Source organism: Carassius auratus, chromosome 28, assembly GCF_003368295.1.
Source record: "Carassius auratus strain Wakin chromosome 28, ASM336829v1, whole genome shotgun sequence".
Classification (NCBI taxonomy): domain Eukaryota; kingdom Metazoa; phylum Chordata; class Actinopteri; order Cypriniformes; family Cyprinidae; genus Carassius; species Carassius auratus.
In genome coordinates, this window is record NC_039270.1 from 12,685,927 (window position 1) to 12,711,754 (window position 25,828).

Genomic DNA, 25,828 nt, shown 5'->3' on the forward strand with positions numbered 1-25,828 from the left:
ACACTGTTAAATATATAAAACCATTTACTTGGTTTTGATACTTTTTTAGGCTAATTATTATATATCGTTAATATATATATATAAAAATACATTTATATTAAAGCCTCTTTTTGACTTGGTTCTATTTGTATTCCTAAAAAAAAAAATCTGATTATTCACTTTTCAAAATAAAGTAGATTCCTTGATTAGCCAAATAATCATTAGTTAATCCCTAGATTAGTTTTTTTTTTTTTATACAACAGCATTGTTTACTTTTTGTGATTGAAGACATATTTTGTCATTTGAAAATTTCTTGAAGTATTAAAACAGTGTCTCGTTCTAGTGAACCAAGTATCTGCATTTTGTCTCCCCTAAGTGCACTGTCGCACACCTGTTATTTCCAGTACATTTCCAAGTGTATGATACGATACAGCTTTCATTCTTCAGATCAATCATGTATTCATGAAAAAAAAAAATCAGTTTGAATAAGGAAAGCGATAATTTTGCCATAGTATTCTTTCAAATGTTAAAGTTGCCAGTCATTGCATTCTCTGCATATGCTGCACTTTATTTTTTTCCTTTTTTTTTATTATTATAAGTTTATATATTAGAGTCCTTAGTCCTTGAAAACCAAAAACTAGTGCAAGTCCTTGAAGGTCCTGGAATTTTATTTAGCAGTATCAGTATGAGCCCTGTTTAAGTTACCAGTTCTTGGACCATTTGAATGTTTTTGTTATAATTAATTGAACTGATCTGTAGCAAACTGTCTTTGTATGCTTCCTATTTTACATTTTATATTTCCTAGTATTTAATTTACCATTATTTCCTTTTGAACAAAATTTCATGTTTTAGATTATAGGTCATCTTGTACCCTGTCAAGGAAAAATCTTACCAGAAAAACGATATCAAAAGCATCCTAAATGTTACACGTGTTTGCACCATAAAACGTAAACTTTCTTGTTATTGCGGTTTCAAATATCCCACCATAATCTGTAGTCTGAGCCTGTCAAGGGAAATCATTTTCAAATAATGTTATTTTTCATTTGCCAAATAACCCTTTGTATGTGTCCGCCCCCGCAACCCCCAACCCCTGGGGGGAAAAAGTTCAGGCTCAGGAATATTTTTTTTTTGCTTTAACCCCTGTATAATTCATCGTATGCACTCGAACGATTATCATGAACATGAACAATTATTATATTGTATGATTCAAACTCTTGGAATGCCCACGCTTTTCCATTTATTTTTTTTTATTATATTGATGTATGTGGGCAGATGAATTGCTTGCAGTAAACAATAACATCTTTATCTTGCTTGCACTCAAGTACAGCATCTCAGAGGAGACCGCTCACGCATCACTTTTGCATTTTGAGATGTCTTTTTCACTCACATTGGTAGTCAGTCTCATTGATTTGTTGCTCATTTGCATAAATTAAAATTGTTCTAAACTCTGAACATGACTGCATTGCTTCACCATCAGTCAGTTGTGTAAATAGACATTGAATGCCATGAATGACTTACTTTGACAGGACTTTAGGAGGATGAGAAAACAACATTGGATCAATGTATTACACAAACTCTGCTATTGCTAAGTGTATTGATGATGGATCTTTGATTCTAAAGCTGTACAAATAAGTAAAACTCACTTTAATGGACATCATGAAAAGATTAAAGAATTTACTGTGTTTTTACAGGTTTGTTGATAGCGGAGAGATGTCAGAGTCATTCCCGTACAGGACAAAGGCTCTGTTTGGATTTGAAGATATTGATGGGACAGATGTCTGCTTCTTTGGAATGCATGTGCAAGAATATGGCTCAGACTGCCCTCCACCCAATCAAAGGTTAAAAATAACAAAGACACACAATCACACATCTTCAGCACACACAGAATTTCCCTCATGTGGATAACATTACAAGAGGGTCTGAAAAACCCCAAGTAACTTTGCAATATCCTCTGCCTCTCTCTCTTTCTCCATGCAGACGTGTGTACATCTCCTACCTTGACAGTGTACACTTTTTCCAACCCCGTCACCTGAGAACCGGGGTCTATCATGAGATCCTAATTGGATACTTGGAGTATGTTAAAAAAATGGGGTTTGTCACTGGCCACATCTGGGCTTGTCCTCCAAGTGAAGGTGATGACTACATCTTCCACTGCCATCCATCAGATCAGAAGATTCCCAAACCTAAACGCCTACAAGAGTGGTACAAGAAGATGCTTGACAAAGCGGTAGCTGAGAGAATAATACATGACTACAAGGTACTTTTTTTATTAGCATATTTTTGTGTTTTGCTTTGGTACTGAAATTTGTACCGAGAACCGTGGATTTTCACTGGTATCGGTACGGAATACTGAATTTTTGGTACGGTGACAACACTAGTGACAGCAATACTTTGGCCGACAGGAATCAGCATACAGCACTATAGTCTTTTCCCTTGTTTGGCTTGTTGTTGACAGCAATGTGTTAACTATTGCATGTTTCTCCTCAACCAGGACATTTTTAAGCAGGCAACAGAGGATCGTCTGACCAGTGCAAAGGAGCTCCCATATTTTGAGGGTGATTTCTGGCCTAATGTTTTGGAGGAGAGCATTAAAGAGTTGGAACAGGAGGAGGAAGAACGGAAGAGAGAGGAAAACAACACCTCTAGTGAAAGCATTGAGGTGAGAAATTGACTTAAATGATTTGTAACAATTTTGTACTGGGGGTAAAACATACTCAAGTGCCGAAGGAAAACATTTGTTGTGTAAGCCAAGTAACTTTAAAAAGTACTTCTAGAAAAACTTAACACATCCTTTGGGCTTTAAGACAGCTACTGTCCTTTCTTGTTTCTGACTTGATGGTAAAATTCATTCTAATGCAGCTTCTTTAATATGTATCCTTAAAACCTAATTATTATGACGATGCTTAAGATGAATGGTTTTTGACTGTCCAGGCTACTAATGGTGACAGCAAGAATGCCAAAAAAAAGAACAGCAAGAAGACTAGCAAGAACAAGGGCAGCTTGAGCCGAGCCAATAAAAAGAAACCGGGCATGCCAAATGTCTCAAATGATCTATCCCAGAAACTCTATGCTACGATGGAGAAACACAAAGAGGTATGTAGCTCCCAAAAACATTTGAAGCATTTGTCATTTACATGTATGGACTGAATTCACAAATATCTACACTCTGCTTAATTTCAAGGTTTTCTTTGTCATCCGTCTCATTGCTGGCCCTTCTGTCAATTCCCTTCCACCCATTTTGGACCCTGACACCCTGATGGCCTGCGATCTGATGGACGGACGAGATGCTTTCCTAACTCTTGCACGAGACAAGCACCTTGAATTCAGCTCGCTGAGGCGGGCCAAATGGAGTTCAATGTGTATGCTAGTAGAACTGCACAATCAGAGCCAGGACCGCTTCGTCTACACGTGCAATGAATGCAAGCACCATGTTGAGACGCGCTTTCACTGCACTGTTTGTGAGGTAAGAAATGCCATGTGGGATGTAAGATACTTGGTATGTCTTTGAAGAGGGTTTCTAAAAATGCTGTGATGCATGTTTTTTAGATAAAAACACTGAGCAACTTTTTCAACCCTTCTCTCTCTCTCTCTCTTTTGTAGGATTATGATCTCTGCATAACTTGCTACAACACTAAGGGCCATGAGCACAAGATGGATAAACTTGGACTTGGTCTTGATGACGAGAGCAACAACCAAGCTGCAGCCTCCACTCAGAACCCTGGCGACTCGCGTCGTCTAAGCATCCAACGCTGCATTCAGTCACTGGTGCATGCGTGCCAGTGTCGCAATGCTAATTGCTCTTTGCCATCTTGCCAGAAGATGAAGAGAGTAGTGCAACATACCAAGGGCTGCAAACGGAAGACTAATGGTGGCTGTCCCATCTGCAAGCAACTAATTGCACTATGTTGCTATCATGCTAAGCACTGCCAGGAAAACAAGTGTCCTGTGCCCTTCTGTCTCAACATCAAGCACAAGCTTCGTCAGCAGCAGCTGCAGCACCGGCTTCAACAAGCGCAGATGCTGCGTAGACGTATGGCCACCATGCAGCGAGTAGGGCAGCCACCACCATGTGGCGGTGGGCCTCCTGGAGGTCTTCCATCCCCCGGCAATAATGGGGCCACAGGTCCTAGCACACCTACTTCGGTCGGTACGCAACCTGCAACCCCTCAGACACCCACTCAGCTGACACCCAACCTTACTTCTCTGCCCCAACCTGGTGTGGGTGGAGTCCCATCTGGAGCTCCTCAGCAGCCTCCTCAGCATCCTGTCCACCACCAGTTTCAGCAGATGCCAGGTGCAGGTGGGATGATGGCCTCACCACAGCAACAAATGGTTCCTCAACAACCTGTGGGACAACTATCACATCCACACAATCAATATGGTCCCCATTCCACAGGTCCTTCCCCAAATCCACAGTCACAGGGTAAGCCAAGCCTTGGTCCTGCAACTCCTCCTCAACTCCCCAACAATCCAGGCACAACACCCATGTCCCAGCAACAGCAACCTTCAGGTCCTCCGCCTGCAGCTGTGGAGATAGCCATGAAGATCCAGCAAGTGGCAGATGCACAGCGAAAGATGGCACAGGTTCAGATGCTACAAAGGCAGGCTGCACAAGCTGGCATGATGCCGCAGCACCATCAGCAGCCACAGGGACAGATGGGAGTAGCCCACCCTGGGATTGGCATGGTAGGGCAACAAGGAATAGCCTCGCAGGCACAAGCATCAGCTAACAGAGTGCAGATGGAGCAGCAGCAAGGATCTCAGGGAATTATGGTTGGAGCTGGGCCCATGCAGCAGCAGCAACCCCAACAGTCAGTTGTCCAAGGCCAAATTCCACCACAAATGCATCTACAGCAGCCGAGAATGAACCCACCACTTCAGCCTCAGCAGCAACAGTGGCCAGGGCAGGTTATGCCAGCCCAGCATAGGCCTGCCATGATGGCTCAACCGGGAATGGTTGCAATGCAGCCCCCTCCGCAGCAGCAGCAGCAGCAACAAATGCAACAACAGCAAGCATCCCAAATGCTGAATCGAAACGCCTTGATGAGTATAGTGCAGGCTGGTCTACAGAGTGGCATAGCAAGTGGGGCAGCAGCTGGCAATCTGCCTCAGGGAGCCCTGCAGGATCTGTTGCAGACTCTGCGATCTCCAAGCTCTCCTCTACAGCAGCAGCAAGTCCTTAATATTCTTCGGTCTAACCCACAACTAATGGCAGCATTTATCAAGCAGCGGGTTCACAAGTATAAAGGAGGTACAGGTGGCCCTGCTTTACCACAGGGTGGGCCAGGACCTATGGGAGGCCAGCCAGTGGGTGTCAATACTGGGGTGTCCCAGCCTGGCATGCACCTTGGACAGGGTGTTAACATGCAAACTCAACTTCCGCAGCTCCAACAGCAGCAGCAAATGCAACAGCAGCAGCAAATGCAACAGCGACCGATATTACAGCAGCAACTGCAGCAGCAGCAGCAGCTGCAACAGCAGCAGCAAATGCAACAGCGACCGATATTACAGCAGCAGCAGCAGCAGCAGCAGCAACTGCAGCAGCAGCAACAACAACAACAGCAACAACAGCAACAACAGCAGCAAGGAATTCAGGGTCAGGGGGTTCCAAACATGGCCAACATGAATCCACAGTTTAGAGATCTGGTCATGAGAAGACAACAGCAACTACAGTTTCAGCAGCAGCAACAACAACAACAACAGCAGCAGCAACAACAGCAACAGCAGCAGCAACAGCACCAAATGAGTAATCATGCAGCATTCCAACAGCAACAAGTTTACATGAGTCAGCAGGGTAACATGCCAGTACGGCCAGGTGGTCAACAGCTACAAGGTGTGCAACCTGGCCAGCAGCAGAATTTTCCAGGCAACCCTGCGCAACAGCAAGCTGCAGCTGCCTTGCAACAGAGGCTTGCACAGCAACACCAGCTACAGATGCAACAGCAGCATAAAGCGGCATCGCAAGGTCCTGATGTGGGACACGGAGGAGGTCCACAGCCCACACAAGGAGGTCCTGGTCTACAAACATCACAGGCATTATTGCAACAGGCCTTGCATCAACGTATGCTTCAACAGCAGCAACATCTCAGTGGCACCTCACCGGCACAGCAGAACAACCCCATGAGCCCGCAGCAGCATCAGATGTCTCACTCGCCACAACACCAGCTACAGATGCAACAGCAGCAGAATGCAGCATCGCAAGGTTCTGATGTGGGGCATGGAGGAGGTCCACAGCCCACACAAGGAGGTCCCGGTCTACAAACATCACAGGCATTATTGCAACAGGCCTTGCATCAACGTATGCTTCAACAGCAGCAACATCTCAGTGGCACCTCACCAGCACAGCAGAACAATCCCATGAGCCCGCAGCAGCATCAGATGTCTCAATCGCCCCACTTGCAGGGCCAACAGCTCAACCAGGTCTGTTCCCCACAGCCCTCCCCGCGACCCCAGTCCCAGCCACCTCACTCAAGTCCATCCCCGCGCCAGCAACCACACCCCTCGCCTCACCACATCTCTCCTCAGACCCAAACAGGTTCTCCGCATCCCAACCACCTTCAGCAGCATCATTCAGGCATGGCTCCACCTCCTCCTCCTCCCCAACAGCCACAGCACAACTCTAAAGACCCAAGTGGATTTGGTGCAGATCAGAACGCCATGCTGTCTCAACTCAGTAACTTGGCAGGACTCCATGGACCTGGAGCTAATGATATGCCGCCCCCTAGTGGCCAGGACCTTGCCATTAATATGAATAACCCTTTAGACCTATAGTTATTACGGAATTCACAAAACCTCACCAGAGACAGTGTTAGATTTTTTTTTTATACTACAAGGATGAGTTTAGTGTATTTCATCATAAATTCTTTGAAAATGGACCCACCTAGAGAGATAGCAAATAAGTAGAGGGGTTGTTTTCTTTCTTTTTATTTTGCCAGTTGTGTACATAGAGAGGATTGTTTCTCAGCCTCAGAACAAACCACAAGTAATATTTTCAACGTCAGGTCCTGGGGAGTACGTTTCCTTTTCCAAGAGATATTTTTTAAGATTTTAAAAGTGGTATAGAATTAAAGCGCAAATGATTAAGAACTTTTTTTATATATTGTTCCACCATGTACCAGTCTCTGTTATGTGTTTTACAGAGTCATATGGAACATTTCAAACGTTGTGATGCCTATATTATTATAATTATTGGAACATCATGCATATCTTCCTTGTAAATGTTGAGTTTTGCATTTTATTTATTCTAGCTTTTTCATTTGTTGTCATGATGGATTTTGTTCATGTGTGTTCCCAGAGACTGCTACAGTTCAGATAGAATATATTTTTGTTAATACCTATTAAAATGGGGAGCTATTCCTTTCCTTAAGATGGAGATTTAGGTTATTGAGTATAATATAAATTACAGTGTTGGGGGATCGGGTTTGGTGTGCGTTCTGCTGCCCAATGGATCTCATTTCATGCCATATTGGAAATTCCATTGGACATCACTTCTATTGCAACAGGATAAGTTTGTAGATGCCCACACCCACCCTCAGAATGTTTGTGCACTCCTTATAAGACTTACTGGGTAGTGGAGGTGTCTGTACTGGTTGGATGAACGTTTTGTGTGTATTTGTGTGTGTATGTATTTGGATGTGGTGCCGGAGTTGTTCTGCTCTCGCTAATATCATATTGAGCAGTGTTTCACATATGAACTGTATGGAGCAGTGAAACAATGCAGAAGGAGAGACGAGCCACTGATTTTACTGTTTTCATCCTCCTTCAGTACCACACCTACTTTTCCTCCACTTCCAGAATTTTCTTTGCTCTGAACTTTGGGAGTTTTATTTGAATATTTTGTACTGTACAAAGGAAACACAAACTGTGGACTTTTTTTTTTTTTTAATAAAATGAATATAACAAAATTTATTTATTGGTCATGTGTTTTTGAGGACAATTTAAAGATTGGAATTTTTTTTACCATTTGCCTTTCTGCTTTGATCTTTTATTTCTTTATTCTACTCAAAAAGATACACTTTCTTCTGGCAGAATGGCAGTGTTCTTGGATTTGGGTTTGTTTGTTTAAATGTGTTAATAAGAGCTGTTAGGCTGGTCATAGTTGACTCATCAGCCAGCTGTCATTGCCGGTTGATGTTCAGACCAATGCTGAAGAAACTGCTGCTCCTGCAAATCAACCTAGAGGTGATAAAAAGGAACTGTAGAGATTCCCTGGTAAAAGTGTGGTTTTAGTGTCTTTCCCTGAGTGGTTAATGGGTTAATTCACCCACAAATGAAAATTGTCATTAATTACTGCTGTCTTTCCAAATCTCTAAGACTTTCATTCATCTTCAGAACACAAATTAAGATTTTTTTTTGATGAAATCTGAGAGTTCTCTTGACCCTCCTTAGACTGCAAGGGTACAAGCCATGGTTAAGGCCCAGAAAGGTAGTAAGGACATCATAATAGTCCATGTGCCATCAGTGGTTTAACCTTAATGTTATGCAACTACGAGAATACTTTTTATGTGATGGAAAACAAAAATAAAGACATTATTTAATTTCTTCATGTCAGAATTCAATGTGCGTTCATGAGAGTACCATGATTCATACGTGTACATTCCTCTCTTTACGAACAAGCCGCAGTGCATCCGGGTTCTACATCAAGAGCCTCGGCTCCTGCTTCACCACCACCACACACATGTGTCGTGGTACTCTCATGAACATGCGTCTAATTCCGATTCATTTTCATTATTTAACTTTTTCTTTTTTTTCTTTAAGTATCTGTTTTAGGGCCATCAAATATGACCTTGTGCTCCATTGATCTATGATGTTTTATAATTTGTGACTAGTATTTTACAAAATTTACTTGGTTCCACTGACTATAGAGAATATCAACTTCAGATTCTCCTCCTGGGTTTTTGTGACAATGATTGGCTGACAATACTTTAGCTGTTTGAGTATTTCAGAGCATGTAATAAGGATTAGTTAGAAGTTTTAGTTTTAGAAGCTTCCTCACAGGAACAAAAAGCAGCTTCCTGTCTCATAATTGTGACTATATCTTGTAATTGCAATTCTCCAGTTGCAACAGTTGTAACTTCATATCTCATAATTGCAACTATCTATCTATCTATCTATCTATCTATCTATCTATCTATCTATCTATATATATATATATATATATATATATATATATCAGTATATCAGTATATATTTGAATCTTATGCACAAATTGCCTTATGCACAGAAATTAATTAAAATCACCCACAACTTTATTTTTCCATTTATTTGCTGTAAATACAAGCAAAAAAAGTGTAGTTGTCACATGTGAGTGCAACAACAGAGCTGACAAGCCATGTTCAGTTATCACAATGACCAATACATGTAATATAGGCCTGGCTTTGATTTCTGCCATGCTAAAAGCACACCTAAAGCACGTGTTCAGATGAACAGGATCTACCCCTACGAAAGCATCCGGTGCAGCAGCTGTGAATGTAAACCAATACTGTCTCTTTAAAAATGCACAAAGGCCTCCGAAGTGAAGACAGCTCAGGTGCAGATATGGGAACAAAGACAGGTGGCCTTTCCTTTTCCCACCTGTTTGGTTACAGGACAAAAGAGGCGACGGAACAGTAGTTTTGTCTTCAAGTCGGAACTGAAAAACAGTTTCTCTTTGTTATGTCAATGACTTTGTCAAGTAATTGTCAATGACTGCTGCTGATGGTAAAGTAGTGGTACAGACACAGAGATTCACTTCATTACATGCTTAAAGTCTTCGTATACAGCATCACTGAGTATAATCAGAAATGTCGTCCTTCAACAGTTATTTAACCACATATTGACACAAGGACAAACTGAAGAAAACAAATACCTTGTGAATATCTTTACCTTATTTAGGCAATATCTGCTTCACTACTGCAAACTGTATTATTTACTTGGTACATAAATCTATGGTATATTCCTGGGTTCCTTTGTCAACTTACACCTAAAGCCCATAGCCATTAAAAAAGCCTTCTGCACTCATGGCTTCTTTGAAGGTGACGGTCAAGGAATTTATTGTCACCTGAGTCACAATGACTTTCCCAGGATGCACTGTGGTGGTGGAGGGAGTCTGTGATTGGTCAACTGGGACCTGTAATAATGTGCAGTCTGCTGTAACAACAGCATCCATCCCTTCCATTTCTTTGGCCCCTGTACTGTCTAGCTTGCCCCTTTCACTTACCTCATCCTGTCTACATTTAACGCTCGAATGTACCTCGATAACCGAAGGTCTGTTCTGTTCTTTGACTTGGTCAAACACACCTTGCTTGGCTCCTGACTTGGTGCTGTTGTGTAGTGATTGGTCAGTGTTTGTTGTGTCGTGTGATACCCGTACAGAGTCTTCACCCCCTGCACTGTTTGTGACTGGCTCTTTCTCTTGTGTGTTGGTGATTGTACTGTATACTGTTGCTCCTAAAACTGGACCTGTATCCTTGCTTGGCTTCTCGGCGTGGTCAAAAATGGAAGAGCAGTTCTCAGTTTCCTCAATGGTGATTACAGCTTCATGTTCTGCCGAAGAGTTGTACCCCTCCGACATCTCTTGACCTGATGGAAAACGACAGAACTTTCAATGATATTTTTCAGCTGAAACAGAAAGTTATTTAGTGACCTTAAATTTGTTCAAGACACATATGAACTACTTTGCTTTAAGTTATGTCAAAAAACATTTAGCATCAATAATCTTCACCGAAAGCAAGTTTGAATGTACTCGAATGCAAAAGGGTCTTTGGAAAGCTACAGCAGAAAGGAAGATTTTGGTGAATAACTATAAATATCACTTTGTTCCTACTGTCTAACTTCAAAGAACTGGAATTGCATGAGTCGTACGGACTACTTTGTGAAATGTATTTTATAAAATGACAAGCAAATCAACTTGGGATGTGTTTCCCAAACACATCGTAAGCCCAAGTAGATTGTAGAAACCATTGGCACCAGTGGTCTCCATCTACTTAGGCTTATGATGATTTTGGGAAACAAAGCTCTGAAAATCTCACATCACGTTAGATTTCACTTCAGTGGCGATCAATCACAAGACATAAGAACCAATGTTCAACATCACTGACATCAAACATGACAACTAAAGATCTGAAAATGGCTTTAATGCATTTGAATGAGATTTGAATGCTATAATGGAGAGTTCAATAGATTTTCGACATTTTAAATGAGTCATTCCTCACACAAAATGTGAAATGGCTCTAGAAGACTTTATATTTTTGGCAAAATTTCTTGTGGGATGCATTTATGGTGCGTTTTTGGTCCAGTTTTTTATCTTTGATGGTCATTCACTTTCATTGTAAGAAATAGAGTAACTAAAACAAAACTACTTTTAGCGTTTCGCAAAGACAAAGTATCTTTTAAATGACATTGTCATTTTTGGGTGAATATTCACAGCTGAGTATTTCTCAATCACACGTGTTGGCCAGTTGACACTGTGATTCAAAATATCTGGCACGGTTTTTCAGAATGGCCCTCATGACCCCTGAATATGTTCTTCGCAGTGTATCTTAGCAACAGTTTTTGCATTGATGCCACACAACACCTACCACTTGGAATGTCCTGGTGCACTTCTGGTGTGTTTTCTTCGTTTGCTCTCATCTTCTTCACCTTTCTCTTTTGCTCATCTTCCTCATCTCCATCCCATTCTTTCTCTGAGTCTTTTAGAAGAAGTGGATGTCTTCTTGGTTGCTGGAATCGTTTGATGTCATTCATGAGTTTGGACCTGTACCGTCTGTTCTTGCGTTTCTCTAAGCGCTGGCAGCGCCGCCCATTCTGGTCTATTTCTGTCCCCATGGAGCGGGTGAGTGACAGGCGGATTCTCGGGGTGGATTTATCTGAAACCTTATGTTTACTTCGCAGGTCCATTGGGTAGAGGTTCTGTTGGTAAATTGAGATTATGCAGTGCTTATCAGATGTTGCATATACCGGCTAAATTAGATTGCGCTTTCTGAAATACTGAAATTTCTTAAAAACTTCTGCGGTACATTATCTTGCAATCTAGATTGCTCCATTGATGCACTTACAGAGAACTGTTTTGAACCATGTCAGAAAGTCAAGTAAGGTACCCTGTAGATGCTAATTTCAGATCCTGGGACATTTTAGTCCATCAGATCTATTTTATTATGTGTATCAGATTGTTGGATATATGATCTATGAATCGATATAAAATCTTTGGCCTAGGTACCTTTTGTTACAGAAGCTGCATACACAGGACACAACAGTTGGATGAAGCTTCAAATACTGTCTTAGGCAAAATAATGCAGAGTTTGTGCATTACAGTAAAAAATACAAATAAAAAATTCAAAACAGTGAAGAGATAACTCATACCCGCAGAATAACTTGACGGGGTCTCAAGCCTTTCCTCTTATAAGCCAGAGCTCTTTCCTTCTCCTCTCTGTAAAAAGGGAGAGATATGGAAAGGAAAGATCATCCCATTGCCTCCAGCCTATTCATCTCCCCATCAGTAACCAACAGTGTTGGGGGTAACGCATTACAAGTAACACGAGTTACGTTATCAGATTACTTTTTTCAAGTAACTAGTAAAGTAACGCATTACTTTTTTCATTTACAAGAAAATATCAGTTACTTTTTCAAAAGTGTTTTCCCATTTGTTGACTGACAAGTCTCCTGTCCACATAATGGGAGAAATCGGAAGTACAGAGGCAGTGTGTGAACATGAGGTAGTTCTAGACTAAATGTGAAATTGCATTAATTCATCCCAAAAGAGCAATGATATACAAGTGCTATAATATAATAAATAAAAGAACAGAGCAAGCTAGTGTTAGAGGTCTTTCTTTTGTGCTTTTGTTAATTGTATTATAAATGAAAAGAAAACAGACAGAATACAAAAAGATTAGAAAGCTTTTTTTTTAAGAATAGAATTAGAATAGAGAGTGCTCAGTTTAGAGCAGGGGTGCCCAACCCTGTTCCTGGCGATCGACTATCCTGCAAAGTTTGGCTCCAACCCTAATCAAACACACCTGTCTTTAATTTTTAAGTGAGCCTGAAGACCTTGATTAGTTGCTTCAGGTGTGTTTGATTAGGATTGGAGCTAAACTTTGCAGGACAGTCGATCGCCAGGAGCAGGGTTGAGCACACCTGGTTTAGAGGGTAAAATAAAGATGGAAGAAATGTGTTTTAAGCCGATTCTTAGAGCTGCTCGGGTTGAGTTGGGGAGGTCATTCCACCAGGAGGGAACATTTACCGTATTTTCCAGACTATAATTCGCCCTTTTATTCATAGTTTGTCTAGTCCTGTGACTTATAGTCAGGTGCAACTTATTTATAAAAATGTATTTGACATGAACCAAGAGAAAACATTACCGTCTAGAGCCGTGAAAGGGCGCTCTATGCTGCTCAATGCTCCTGTAGTCTGCCACTGAGCAGCATAGACAGCGGCTGTACACGGTAATGTTTTCTCTTGGTTCTTGGTTGTAAATGAATGCGACTTATAGTCCAGTGCGACTTATATATGTTTTTTTTCCTCGTCATGACGTAGTTTTGGACTGATGCGACTTATGCTTAGGTGCGACTTATAGTCTGAAAAATACGGTAATTTAAAAGTCCGTAAAAGTGACTTTGTCCTTCTTTGGGATGGCACAATCAAGCGACGTTCACTTGCAGAATTCAAGCTTCTAGAGGGCACATAAGTCTGAAGTAAATTTAGGTAAATGGGTGCAGAGCCAGTGATAAATAAAATGATGATCCAGATCAACGATACTAATAAGCAAAAATGACTTTAGATATAGTAACAATTGTGCTTAATTGTGTTTTTTTTTTGTTTTGTTTTTTTGCTGAAGAGTTGAACCTTCTCCATTTTCTACTGTACGGATGTGAATCGACTTTCCTTTACAGACCTTTAGACTGAGGTTTATTCATAACACATTTTGGTGTGAAGGGGCTTTTACACTTACTATAAATAGAACTTCTTATTAAAAACAATCAATCCCGTCTCATATTTAAATAGTAACGCGAAAGTAATGCATTACTTTCCATAAAAAGTAACTAAGTAACGTAATTAGTTACTTTTTGGGGGGAGTAACCCAATATTGCAATGCATTACTTTTAAAAGTAACTTTCCCCAACACTGGTTACCAAAGTTTCCCAGAGTGCGACTTACTTTTCTTCATAGGCAAGGACAAGACGAGGGTCCAATATGTTGTCCTCTGGTTCCCAGGTGCTGTACCTGACAGTCACACAGACAGTCCCAGATCATTGGAGCAGCACATGGCTAAAAGAGTTTCAAACTCAGATCATTTTTTTTTGCCCCTGAATTTAATTTTACAATTTACAGTCATTTTTGCCCCCCCCCCCCTTTTTTTTTTAAAATATTTTTAACAGACCATCATATTGTCTTCTCTTTTGGTGAATTTTGTGAAAACCTGTTAAGAATATACCATATTTCATCATATTTCATGTGTATATATATATATATATATATATATATATATATATATATATATATATATATATACATATATATAATGACAGTATTTAATGTTATGCCTTAGACCAATTAAAAAAAAAAAAAAAAAAAACCTTGCATTAAATAAATGTATAAATAACAACAATGGAAACTGTTATTAAATTAATGTTGCAATGCACATCATCTTTATGTTCCTAAAATTAGGGCTCATTATCTTCATGTAAAATACAAGTTGTTATTTTTTTATATTATATTAATTAAATATGACCAGGACATGATCTTAATAAGTTTTGTGAGATTCAGCCATAAAATACATGACATGAGTGAAAATAATAATTTGATGTAAAACATTATGGGGGCTGGTGAAACGCGACCTTGGCATGCTTTTGTAGGATTCACCCACATATCATGTCCTCTTTGTAGGTTGTATTTGGTCTTTGATAAAATTACTGTTTTTGCAGTCTTACATGAGAACTTACTTAGGTGGCCATCCTTGCCACTTTAGCAGATATTCCACGTTTCCCTGAAATGAGAAAGAGAAAGAGAAAGTAATAAAAAGTCACTTTCAGTTTTAAAGTTGAGAGGGAGACATACATCACCATTCTATCCACAACAAACCCCTGATACAAAACTTCCCACAGATTTTGAAGAAGCATGCCTGTCTCTTTAAGATGTCAGTGCTCAGTAGTATTTTGACATCAAAGATTATGCGTTAGCGTTACGTTCGCTATTCTCGATTCTACGTTCGAGAATGTTACGGCGCGTCAAGTCTAAAAGGGGTGAGCTCGCGAGTTCCATTAAAAAAAAAAAAAAACTGCAAGTTTCGGGAACATTCATGGGATGGAAATAGGTGGGGCCATGGAAACGCGTAAACAACTCGTTTTGTGCAACGTGTGGAGCTGCGAAGGTCCCCCCTCCCCCTCGTGCTCGAGCATATGAAACGAAACCCGCGTGCACATGCAGCGTTAGTCATCATCATCACCACTTGCTATTACTGTATATCTGGCTGTATACCACAGGCAACATAATAAATAAATAAAACAAACACCTACCAAAAGAGATACTTGCTCGTGGGTGTTCTATTAATAAACATGACCCATTTTATTAATCGCTATCCAAACATCTTTATTCTTGTTTATTCTGCCGTTGGTCTTAGCTGGTCCGATTATTTTGACAACTGAGCGGATGTTACACGCATCATCCTTGACCCTGCGCGCGTGCGAATAGCCTTTCCGAGCGAAACGCGCATCGATGGCGATGATGATGACACGCGCTGTTCTCTACACACACCCCCTCCATCTCTAGCGCTCGCGATGTAAGGGTCAGACCCTAGAAAAATTCCCAAACTTCAGACAATAACATACAAGTTACCGCAGGGTTTTTGCACACGAGGAGCGGTGCAACGAGAAACTTCCGAAACGTTACGCAAGCTTAGGTGTTATTCACTCGTGAGTCATTCCTGAACTGGCAACAGAAGAAAACTGTGCGGACTTCGGAGGCAATAATCATTTCAAAACAGAAAGTAAACAGTGTGATAAAATAAACTGCATCAAAGCAACTGACCAAAGTCCATTTTATAGTCAGCACCAGCAACGTCCTTACCTTTCTGATTCTCTTCTTCGTTATTGACTCCACAGCAAACACTTGCTCTCCAATTGATGACAGCTCCATGTTCATGAGATCATCCAGTGCAGCAAACAGTTTTCTTATCTCTCCAGATCTTCCTCTTCAGGTGATAAAATGCCGCTTAACTATTCTGCTTACACACGTAGAGTGTTTTTTGATTGATTTATTTAGGATTTAAAGCCACCAGTAGGCTACTCTTGGAGCTCTCTCCAGTCCGCCGCTGTTTCAGCTCTCTCTGAGTTTTAAAGTCTGCGACACATGCACGCACTGGCTTGGCTTGGCGCGTGCACGCTCTACGCGCTCGCGCTCACCCACTTCTCCGTCTATGGCAAGCCGTGTTTACATGTATTCTTTTAAAGAGTCTATTATTGTTACATTTTTGATTTACTAGTTAGTAGTCTAATAGTGGCTAGTCTCCTTTTTAGTGTTCTTTGTATAACATTATATTTGTCTAGTTACCAGTAATATTGCAGTTGTTATTAGGTGGATATTAGTTATTCGCTAGTTTTAATGTATAGAGTTGAGGATAATTAATTGTTTAATTAAAAAAATCCTACAGTTGTCAACATTTGAAGTGGATCAAAAAAGTTAAAGTTGTCCTAAAACAAGAAAGCATTTTGGTTTTAGGACAACTTTGATCCACTTTAAATGTTTACTAGTATAGTTAGTTACAACAACTGGTGTATAGACTAATAATTCTACTATTTTCCACTTTACTGAGTAATACTCAAAATACTGAGTACATTTTAAAGTAATGAAGTCAGGTGTAATATACCATAGGAACTGAGTAGATTAAAAAAGAAAAAAGAAAAAAAAGTAGATCTAAGTAACTACATCTGGTACCATGATAAATAAAACTGAGTAGACCCATAAGTTAAGGTTAAGTACATTTTTTTTTAAATAAAAAGGAACTCTCATGCCCTTGTCTATCATGATAAACCCCATCCACTTGAATGGCTCTATGACTCTCTCGTCTCCGCCTGTAGCTGGTGTGTGGTGAGCACACTGGCACCGTAGTCCTGTGGCTGTGGTCGCATCATCCAGGTGGATGCTGAACACTGGTGGTGGTTGAGGAGAGACCCCCACCCCACTCCCCCCACAGTGTTGTAAAGTGCTTTGGGTGTACAGCAGTACATAATAGTGCTATATAAATGCATCATTCATTCATTCATTCATAAATGAAAACATTTCTTTTAAGCTCAATATCAGACGTTTTCACCATGTGAAAAGATTTATGCGGGACTAGTTTAGATGACTGTATCTAGCTATGCATAAAATAAGATAATTTATATCACAATACCGATTTTATAGATTAAATAAAACATACACAAACATGTATTTCACCAAAGAAATGCAGCAAATCACTAAGAGCTGCTCACTGAAAAGAATAAAAAAAGCCTGGGGTAGAGTGTACATCTGTTTCAGCTGTCAGTGGCTGTTTTAACTGAATCCAGCTCACTCTATTTCTTTTTATGTTTTTGTTAAAGATGAATAATATCAATATGAAATAAGTAATAATTGAAATTTTTTATATGGATCAGTATAATTTCTCCATTCTCAGATATATGAAAACAAAACACAAATATGAAGTAAATTTTAACAAGTAAATGGGTAGACTCGAGGACACTTTAGAGTTCAACTAAAAATGAAAACATTAACAAAATAACCAGAACCACAGATTGGCATTAAAGAAAACCAGAAGAAGAAATACATGTTGAATAAATTAGAACAGTTTTTTTCGGGACAATTTCAGTAACTAGCAAGACAATGAAGTACTATAGTACATTTAAACTTTTTGACAAGAACGACTTAGCCTACATAAGCTATTATTTTAACTTGCAACAAAAAATAAGTAGAATAGATACCAGTTAGTTTTAATGAAAGAATGTTAAAATGGCTTGCCAAACTCCATTCGTCCCTTTAGCGCTGCACCGAGCACGATTCACCACGAGAGTTCGCGCGCACTGAGGAAGGAGCGCGACTGTTTTTGCCAAGAAATGGAAATGAAAGACGGGAAAAGGTGGTCTCTCTCTGAGCGATAAAGACGTATTAGTACGATGAGTCACTTTTGAGATACACGAGAACATCGGGTCATTGCAGATGCTATGATGTAAAGCCCTGTATATAGTAACGTGATCTACACATGCACATACACCTAGAACATAATCAAAGTACTTTAATAGTGTTTTCCGAGAAATGCGCCCAAAAGCACTCATAGTTAGTACTTCCCGGAATATGCGCCAACAGAATTCCACAGAAAGTTCCGCAGATTTCCAGAGAATTCCAGCGCCTCTCATTTACAGTTCTAAACACCTCCCACACTCGCGCTGCTTTGATCATGGGTTTGCTTTATTCGATGTACTTACCAAATTTAAATCATTTCGACACAATTCCGCTGATTTTCACGCACAATCAGCGCAGATAACGTGAGAAGGTTTAATTAATGCACAAACACCGTGAAAGGAGGACTGAAATCAGTTGGCTGACATGTTACGTTACATACAGGCAAGCAGATATAACGCAATGTCTAAAGTTAAGTGTTTGCCTTAAAAATCATTATTAAGAAAACGCTTAACGTGGCTTAGGTATTATAAGAAATATCGAAAACCCAAATTCAGTATAGGCTTCTTAGTTGACGATATATAGGTACAGCATGCAGACAAACAGATGAACCCTGAATATAAAAGCGCTTACTGTGCTTCAACGTTAAGACATTTTATGGTTTTGTTTAATATGGGAAACCGTTAGCGTTGTCTTTTTGTGTTCATATTCGGGTTAACCTTCTTGCCTGTATACAGTGTAAATTATAAATCAAAAAAGTTGTGTGTCCTACCGAATATTTTCCTTAGATATCGTCTTTTATGTGACGTTCCTCTTTTTTGCGTTCGCGTAAAACGACGAAGATCAATTATTATATGAAAGAGTAGGCTACCGTTTGTTTCCCCACAAATGATTTTTACTGTAGTATTGTTCAACCTTTGAATACTCAATAAGATGCATCTCAATCAAATATATTATCGCCTATATACAGAAACCCAACTAACAGGGAACGTTTTGGGAAGGTTCATTACATTACATTATATTACATTTAGTCATTTAGCAGACGCTTTTATACAAAGCGACTTACAAATGAGGACAATGGAAGCAGTCAAAAACAACAAAAGAGCAACGATATATAAGTGCTATAACAAGTCTCAGTTAGGTTAACACAGTAGGCTACACGTAGTAAGGGCTTTTAAAGAATATAGCTAAAGAAACAAAAAACAGAAAGATTAATAAAAAAAGAATAGAGCAAGCTAGTGTTAGAGGTATTTTTTTTTATAATTGTATAATAAATTAAAATAAAATAGAATACAAAAATATTAGAAAGGTAGTTAGTTTTTTATTTTATTTTTTTAAGAATTATAATAGTGAGTGTTAAAGTTAGAGGGTCAAATAATGATGGAAGAGATTCTGGTTCCTCTCAAACTTCTGAATAAACCTTCTTTCAGTGATGTTAACAGAACGTTTATTTGTTCTTTAATAATTTTCTCAAAATTTTAGAGAAAAAAACAGATAGCCTTACATCATTCACGGAACTTTTTTCTGAAACATTTTAGTTGGATGTTCGTTTAACATTTTTTAAATGTTTAAAATGTAATAATGTGTAGAATGTGTTCCCGTAATGTTTGCAAAATGATAAAATGGAATGTTCCCTTAAAGGGATACTCCACTCCAAAATGGAAATTTTGTCATTAATCACTTATCCCCATATTGTTTCACTGCGAATGTATGAGAAGAAAACAAAAATAATGACTACATTCAACAATTCATCTGCTCTGTTTCTCCCCATATCACCGTAGTGGCATTTTGGAAAATATGAGCAGTATGCAGGCAGCTTACGCTCTTCTGCGTCAGCCAAAATAGTGCTACAGTGATGTGTGGAGAGACAGAGGAGACAGATGTCTATGGGAAAGTCACAAGCCTCCCGGTTTTCATCCAAAATATCTTAAATTGTGTTCCGAAGACGAACAAAGCTTTTACGTGTTTGGAACGACATGGGGGTAAGTGATTAATGACAAAATTTTCATTTTTTGGGTGGGGTATCTCTTTAACTTTCTGTTAAAAATAAAGTTATTAAAGAAGAAAAGGAGATAGTTTTTTTAATAGCTTTTTGGGAATGTTTTTTTTTTTTTTTTTTTTACCTTTTTTTAACCTAGGAGAGGTGTTGTATGTGTTAGTTATGTGTCATTATTTCATTACTACTATTTTTATTGTCCTTTTATTATTATTATTATTATTATTATTATTACTGTTATTATTATTGATATTACTGTTGACACCATTGCAAAATATTATCATCGCCATCTTTAGCATTTATTATTAATATTGTTATGAATATTATTGTTGTTATTAATGTTATTATATTATTATTGATATTACTATTGCTGTCAATACAAAATATTATCAACATCACCATATTTAGTATTACTATTGTTATTATTATTACTGTTATTATTGTTGCTATTATTATTTACATAATTGTTATTATTATTATAATTATTATTGATATTACTATTTCCGTCCACACAAAATATTATCACTATCTTTTAGCATTAGTATCACTACTGTTATTGTTATTACTGTTGCGCATTCACAAAATATTATTATCATTATTATTATACATGCTATTACTATTTAAATACTTCTACTATTACCCATTTGTCTTTTCTGCTTATTTTTTCATTACTGTTACTAGCATTGCTGTTTTATTGTTGTTGTTTTGTGTTCACCCTATTTTGAATGTTTTTGCACTCCTAATTAAAAAATAAAAAAGCACTATTAAACTCTTTTATTCCGAGTTCTTGTGAATACTTTGGCATTCATCTCTTCTCAGATCTTTTCAACAGTTAAAGGCGAAGCTCATCTTAAAAAGTAGTTAGCCTATAAGTTAAAAATAGAGCAGCAGGCCTACAAATCTGTCAAGCTGCAAACCAAAAAAACATATGGATGAAGAACGGTAAGAAATGACGACAGGGTGAACTTCAAACCAATTTAAAGACACACACACACTGAAATTACAGTTGTAGTTGTCGAGGGCATTTTAATGCGGGTAACAATGTCGTGAGGTAAACCCTTGCACATACGATAGATGGCGCTGTTGTGCCGCTGAATTAATGCGCTTCTTCACTGGAGACTTGGAAGGACAGAGCCTTCAAAGCATCTTTGATGTATTCTTTACTAGGACTCTCTTAATGCCATAGATTCTCCAAAAGTCCGATACAGAGACACTGTTTTAGAAATTTAAAAACTGAGATTTTAGACTGTTGCGTTCATTTGAAGAATTTAAGGCCGTGTTACTGCCCTATCGCTGCAGACAGGCTATTGTCAGCCTCCAGCATCACAAACATGGATCAACACGACTCGACGTTTGGCGTGCAGCTCTTCATTTATGATCTGTCGAGGGGAATGGCCCGACAGCTCAGCCCTATAATGTTAGGTGAGTGATGCAGTATATCTTTACCGTTATATTGGCGAGGGCCGCGAAATTTCCAATCCTACCATGAAGAAGGTTGAGCTCATATTAGCCTACTTCTATTGTACCGTCACTCCCTGGCAATCTTCCAATGAGAAATCTTGGCTACTCAATATTAATGACCTGATTTAACGTTTGATTGGCAGCCTTTCAATGACGACGACTTAGTTCATGTTTATTAAAAACGTAATACTGACGTCGCGTCGTTACTATCCAATAGCGAATAGCTTGCTTATGAATATTTAAAAGATGCCGTCCCTGTACTAGGATTTGTAAATTCGCATCTGATTACAGTTGATCGACGAAAACACTTTTACCAACAAAATATTTTATTCACATAACAGTGACACATATATTCATCGAGACCAGTTTATATTGTATTTTCAGTCATCTAGCATTATTTATAAATAACAAACAGTTTAAGAACATGATGTTCTTTATTGTTATATATCGTGTCACGTGCTGAAGGTAACCATTATGCTTATCAAGGTTCATTAAATGTAACATATTGTAACTATTTGAGTGGTTCAAATCATAACAGTACTAATATTATATATTAATAATAATAATAATAATAAAGTAATATAAAGATAAATTATCACGTAATGGGAACATATGTAAAATGTCTTATTCTATAATTGCGTGATTTCTAAAAACATATTCTTTCTTACAGGAAAACAGCTTGATGGGATTTGGTAAGTGAATTACTGTTATTTAATATCTACCTAATATAGATGATGGGTAAAACCTTGTATGCATAAATATTTAAACCTCTAGTTATATAACTATCTGGTTTTCTTGTATGCTCCTGTGAACACAGGCACACATCTGTAGTGGTCTACGGAGAGGAGTTCTTCTATGGTGGTGCCGGGATCTCTAGTTGCCCACCGGTAAAATCTCAACCCATTAGGACACTTAGTACTCTAGATAGGACAAGCACTTCAAAGCACAGCCCCAAAATATACTCAGTGTACTTCATGTTGTGCTGTTCCTGAGTTTACATGTTTATTTCCATTCATGTGAAGCTTTGAACATCTTAGCACATTGGCCTTGCAGCATAATTATCCTTAAGAGGTACATTCATTTTAGAGCGGCCACAAAGGCAGTATGTAGCACACACTGTGTATGAGTGTTTACAGGGCGGGACGATGCTCGGACCTCCAGACACAGTGGTGGAGCTGGGAAACACTGAGGTGACAGAGGAGATCTTTATGGATTATCTGTCCTCACTTGGAGAAACAACATATAGGTGAGTGCATCTTTGATGGTTGTTTATTACTCAAAATAAAAATAGGTGTTCCTTTCTTCAGGTTTAAGGCCTAAGTTTTTTGTACTGTACAAGCATGTGCTTGATATGCCTTGCTTGCATTTTGTAGGCCTCTGAAATCTCTTGTCTCGATCTCTCTCTGCAGTGGGGACAAGTACAGATTGTTTGAACACAACTGTAACACGTTCACTAATGAGGTGGCCCAGTTTCTCACTGGCAATAAAATTCCCTCCTATATCACAGATCTGCCCTCTGAAGTGCTGTCCACGTGAGTATGCTAAACATAAACCTGCTCACATACATGCTTACGTGTTTCAAGAAGATTTCCAGTGTTATTTTTACTCCCACTTGATAGGTAAATAATTAGTAAGTGCATTCAGAAAATAAATAAATAGCTTGAGATCCGCACTGTAGGTTTTTGGTTTTTGTATGTATAAAACAAGGTTATTCGAGTATGTTTCACAAGAAAATCCAATGTGTTAAATTAATCTTTATTGTCAAAAGGTACTGTTTGGCAAAAGTATAAACTCAAAACAAAATTGATGCATTATGGTAATATAACTTTGTGGAGAAAGTGCTTAAATGTACATAAAAAATGTGGGAAATCTTAGAGACACCCTCATGTCGTTCTAAACATGGGGGACTTGTATTTTGTGAAACGATAAATATTTTATATAATGATTTTATCCATACAATTAAAGGACTAATTCATGAGCTTGTTTCTTCATCAGAACAGATTTGGAGAAATGTAGTTTTACATCAGTTGCCCACCAATGGATCCTCTGCAGTGAATGGGTGCCGTCAGAATGAGAGTCCAAACAGTTGATAAAAAAATCACTATTATCCACAAGTAACCCACACCACTCCTGTCCATCAATGAATGTCTTGTAAAGTGAAAAGCTGTGTGTTTGTAAGAAACAAACTGTTATTTTAACTATAACTTCTGGTCAAAATACTAGTCCATAATCTATTAAAAAAAAAAAAAAAAGTGGAAAAGTCCATCCCCTGTTGCTCGCTCACATCAAAATCCACCAACATACTTGTTTAGAATGGTTTTGGCTTGTAAACAATGCTTGATCTTTGCGTATGTCTTTCCTGATTCAGACAAAATGACTTTTTTTATTATTTACTTTTTAATGGAGAAAGCAAGATTATTGATAGAGGACTATTTTAGCCCGGAAGCACTGTTAAAAACATCAAATCTTGATGAACTGGCTTCTTACAAACATGCAATGTTTCGTTTCACAAGACATTAATTGATGGACTGGAGTGGCGTGGATTACTTGTGGATAATGGTGATGTTTTTATCAGCTGTTTGGACTCTCATTCTGGCGGCACCCATTCACTGCAAATGATCCATGGGTGATGTAAATTACTACAAATCTGTTCCGATGAAGAAACATCCAAACTCATCTACATCCTGGACGGCTGAAAAGTAAGTACATTTTCAGGCAATAGTAATTTGTTTTGTTGAACTGTTCATTCAAAGTCAAAGGGTCCAAAACAACATTGCATTCCACTGACTCTCATTGTATAGACAACAGCCACTGAGACCTTTTTAAACATTTAACGTGAATGACAAAATCTTCATATTTGGATGAACTATCCATTTAATGGTCCTAAAAATAGGCTTACTTTTTTATCTATTGTTTTTATAGTGAGATTTGACCTTGATCGTGTTTTTGTGAGATTCACCCACTTGTGATTGTATAACTGTGATGTTCTCTCGTTTTCAACTGTCACACTTCCAATGCTGAAAATTTATGTAAGAAGAGCTGTGTGATTTTCACAGTACTTTACGCTCTCTCTTTCTCTCTCAGGCCATTTGGTCAGGTGTTGCGACCAATCCTGGACTCGATACATATTGCCCCTCCAGGCGGAAACGTGATCAACAGCCAAAATAATCATAGCTAGATCATCTTTGTAATCTCTCTCGCACACACACACACCTACACACGCAATAATTCACACATACGCTGTTTATACACACACATTTGCCCTGTTGAAAATGAAGTTGGCTCATAAACCTCGTTCAAGAGCACTGAACAAATTTTCATCAATTCTGGTCTGTGTTCACAGTTACCCAGATAGTTTTACTTAAAGTGTTTCGTGCACAAGGTCCCAGGTCATTCTTTCCAGATCACTGATGGTTCATATTTTTCAGTGTTGAGTTCTTGGTTTCTATGGTTTTCATTTTCATATGCCTCTTTACTTTGTATCTCTACAGCCCACAACATGCAAAGGTCATTTGTTGCTTGTTGATGACAATGCAGGGTTTTTTTTCCTGTTGTTACAGTAGTTTTTATTCCTTTCACATAATTTCATGCTGTATGTTCCTCAGTAATATGTCTGTTGATATGCATTAATATTGGCAAGCCATAATGTTGAAAGACTATCTTTAATTTTATTCCTAACATATATTTATTTATTTCCATGAGTGACTTTGTGACAAAGAAGCACATGTTCTGTAATATATTTACATTTACATTTATCAGACTGGACAGTGATACACGTGGCTCAGATTCAGAGAGAAATATATGTATCTGTGCCTTTGTCATGGCAGCTTTGGCACAAGTAACATTTTAATCAGAATTAAACCTGTAGAGTACAAATTATTTATACACCTTATGCTTAAGGTAGATGTTGTCTCTTCTATTTATTTAACCAGCTGAATTCTTTTTATTTATGCTTCATGCTGATTTTAATTTTAATGAAAGGAAGTTTGCTGCTGTTGTCAGTGTTATATGGTTGAACGTGTCTTTGTTATTGGTATATATTAACATATTCCTATTTTAAATTGGTTTATTTATTGAGCACAAGTGATAATGGAATATTCAGAGATGTTTGATGAAGACTATTGCACCTCTTATTTAGTTTTCATGCTGTTGTTATTGTCAAATAGTTGCTGCAGACCCTAAACTGCACTGATTGTTTTGAGCTTTATACTCATGTTTTAATGGAAGTCATCTCATTAAAGAACCAGCACGGAGTCTACATAAAGATGT

General features: G+C 38.6%; 3 protein-coding genes across 16 annotated transcripts in view; 2 read left to right on the forward strand and 1 right to left on the reverse strand.

Annotated features, from left to right (window-relative positions):
• Positions 1–7,247, forward strand: part of ep300b (EP300 lysine acetyltransferase b) — a 35,369-nt gene extending 28,122 nt beyond the window's left edge. For all 13 annotated transcript variants that reach the window (XM_026207843.1, XM_026207849.1, XM_026207850.1 and 10 more), the window contains exons 25-30: positions 1,671–1,817; positions 1,957–2,236; positions 2,471–2,638; positions 2,911–3,072; positions 3,161–3,442; positions 3,580–7,247. In XM_026207843.1, the coding sequence (XP_026063628.1) occupies positions 1,671–1,817; positions 1,957–2,236; positions 2,471–2,638; positions 2,911–3,072; positions 3,161–3,442; positions 3,580–6,750 (4,210 nt within the window). In that variant the 3' untranslated portion in view covers positions 6,751–7,247. The remainder of the gene's footprint in view (positions 1–1,670; positions 1,818–1,956; positions 2,237–2,470; positions 2,639–2,910; positions 3,073–3,160; positions 3,443–3,579) is intronic.
• A 1,958-nt stretch (positions 7,248–9,205) lies between these two features.
• Positions 9,206–16,314, reverse strand: LOC113046823 (chromobox protein homolog 8-like). 2 transcript variants are annotated; one of them, XM_026207857.1, is made up of 6 exons: positions 16,018–16,313; positions 14,895–14,938; positions 14,110–14,175; positions 12,319–12,385; positions 11,538–11,868; positions 9,206–10,539 (listed from the first exon to the last, which is right to left on the reverse strand). In XM_026207857.1, the coding sequence occupies exons 1-6, from the start codon at positions 16,090–16,092 to the stop codon at positions 9,941–9,943; spliced, it is 1,182 nt and encodes a 393-aa protein (XP_026063642.1). In that variant the 5' UTR covers positions 16,093–16,313; the 3' UTR covers positions 9,206–9,940. The 2 variants fall into 2 exon arrangements, with proteins under 2 accessions (XP_026063642.1, XP_026063643.1); XM_026207858.1 differs by lacking the exon at positions 14,110–14,175 and having other exon boundaries at positions 16,018–16,314.
• Positions 16,315–21,179: 4,865 nt separating this feature from the next.
• LOC113046824 (desumoylating isopeptidase 1) lies at positions 21,180–25,339 on the forward strand. Its single transcript, XM_026207859.1, has 6 exons — positions 21,180–21,520; positions 22,230–22,251; positions 22,377–22,446; positions 22,696–22,805; positions 22,969–23,091; positions 24,644–25,339. Exons 1-6 carry the CDS (start codon positions 21,430–21,432, stop codon positions 24,735–24,737), a joined length of 510 nt encoding a protein of 169 aa, XP_026063644.1. The 5' UTR covers positions 21,180–21,429; the 3' UTR covers positions 24,738–25,339.
• Positions 25,340–25,828: the final 489 nt, after the last annotated feature.

Coding starts and splice junctions, on each gene's coding strand:
- LOC113046823 (XM_026207857.1), bottom strand. CDS start 16,092: ATGAACATGGAGCTGTCATCAATTGGAGAGCAAGTGTTTGCTGTGGAG. Junction 14,176..14,894: donor TGGCAAGGATGGCCACCTAA/GTAAGTTCTCAT, acceptor TGTGACTGTCAG/GTACAGCACCTGGGAACCAG. Junction 10,540..11,537: donor GCACCAGGACATTCCAAGTG/GTAGGTGTTGTG, acceptor GTTTTCCATCAG/GTCAAGAGATGTCGGAGGGG.
- LOC113046824 (XM_026207859.1), top strand. CDS start 21,430: ATGGATCAACACGACTCGACGTTTGGCGTGCAGCTCTTCATTTATGAT. Junction 22,806..22,968: donor CTTGGAGAAACAACATATAG/GTGAGTGCATCT, acceptor CTCTCTCTGCAG/TGGGGACAAGTACAGATTGT. Junction 23,092..24,643: donor CCCTCTGAAGTGCTGTCCAC/GTGAGTATGCTA, acceptor TTTCTCTCTCAG/GCCATTTGGTCAGGTGTTGC.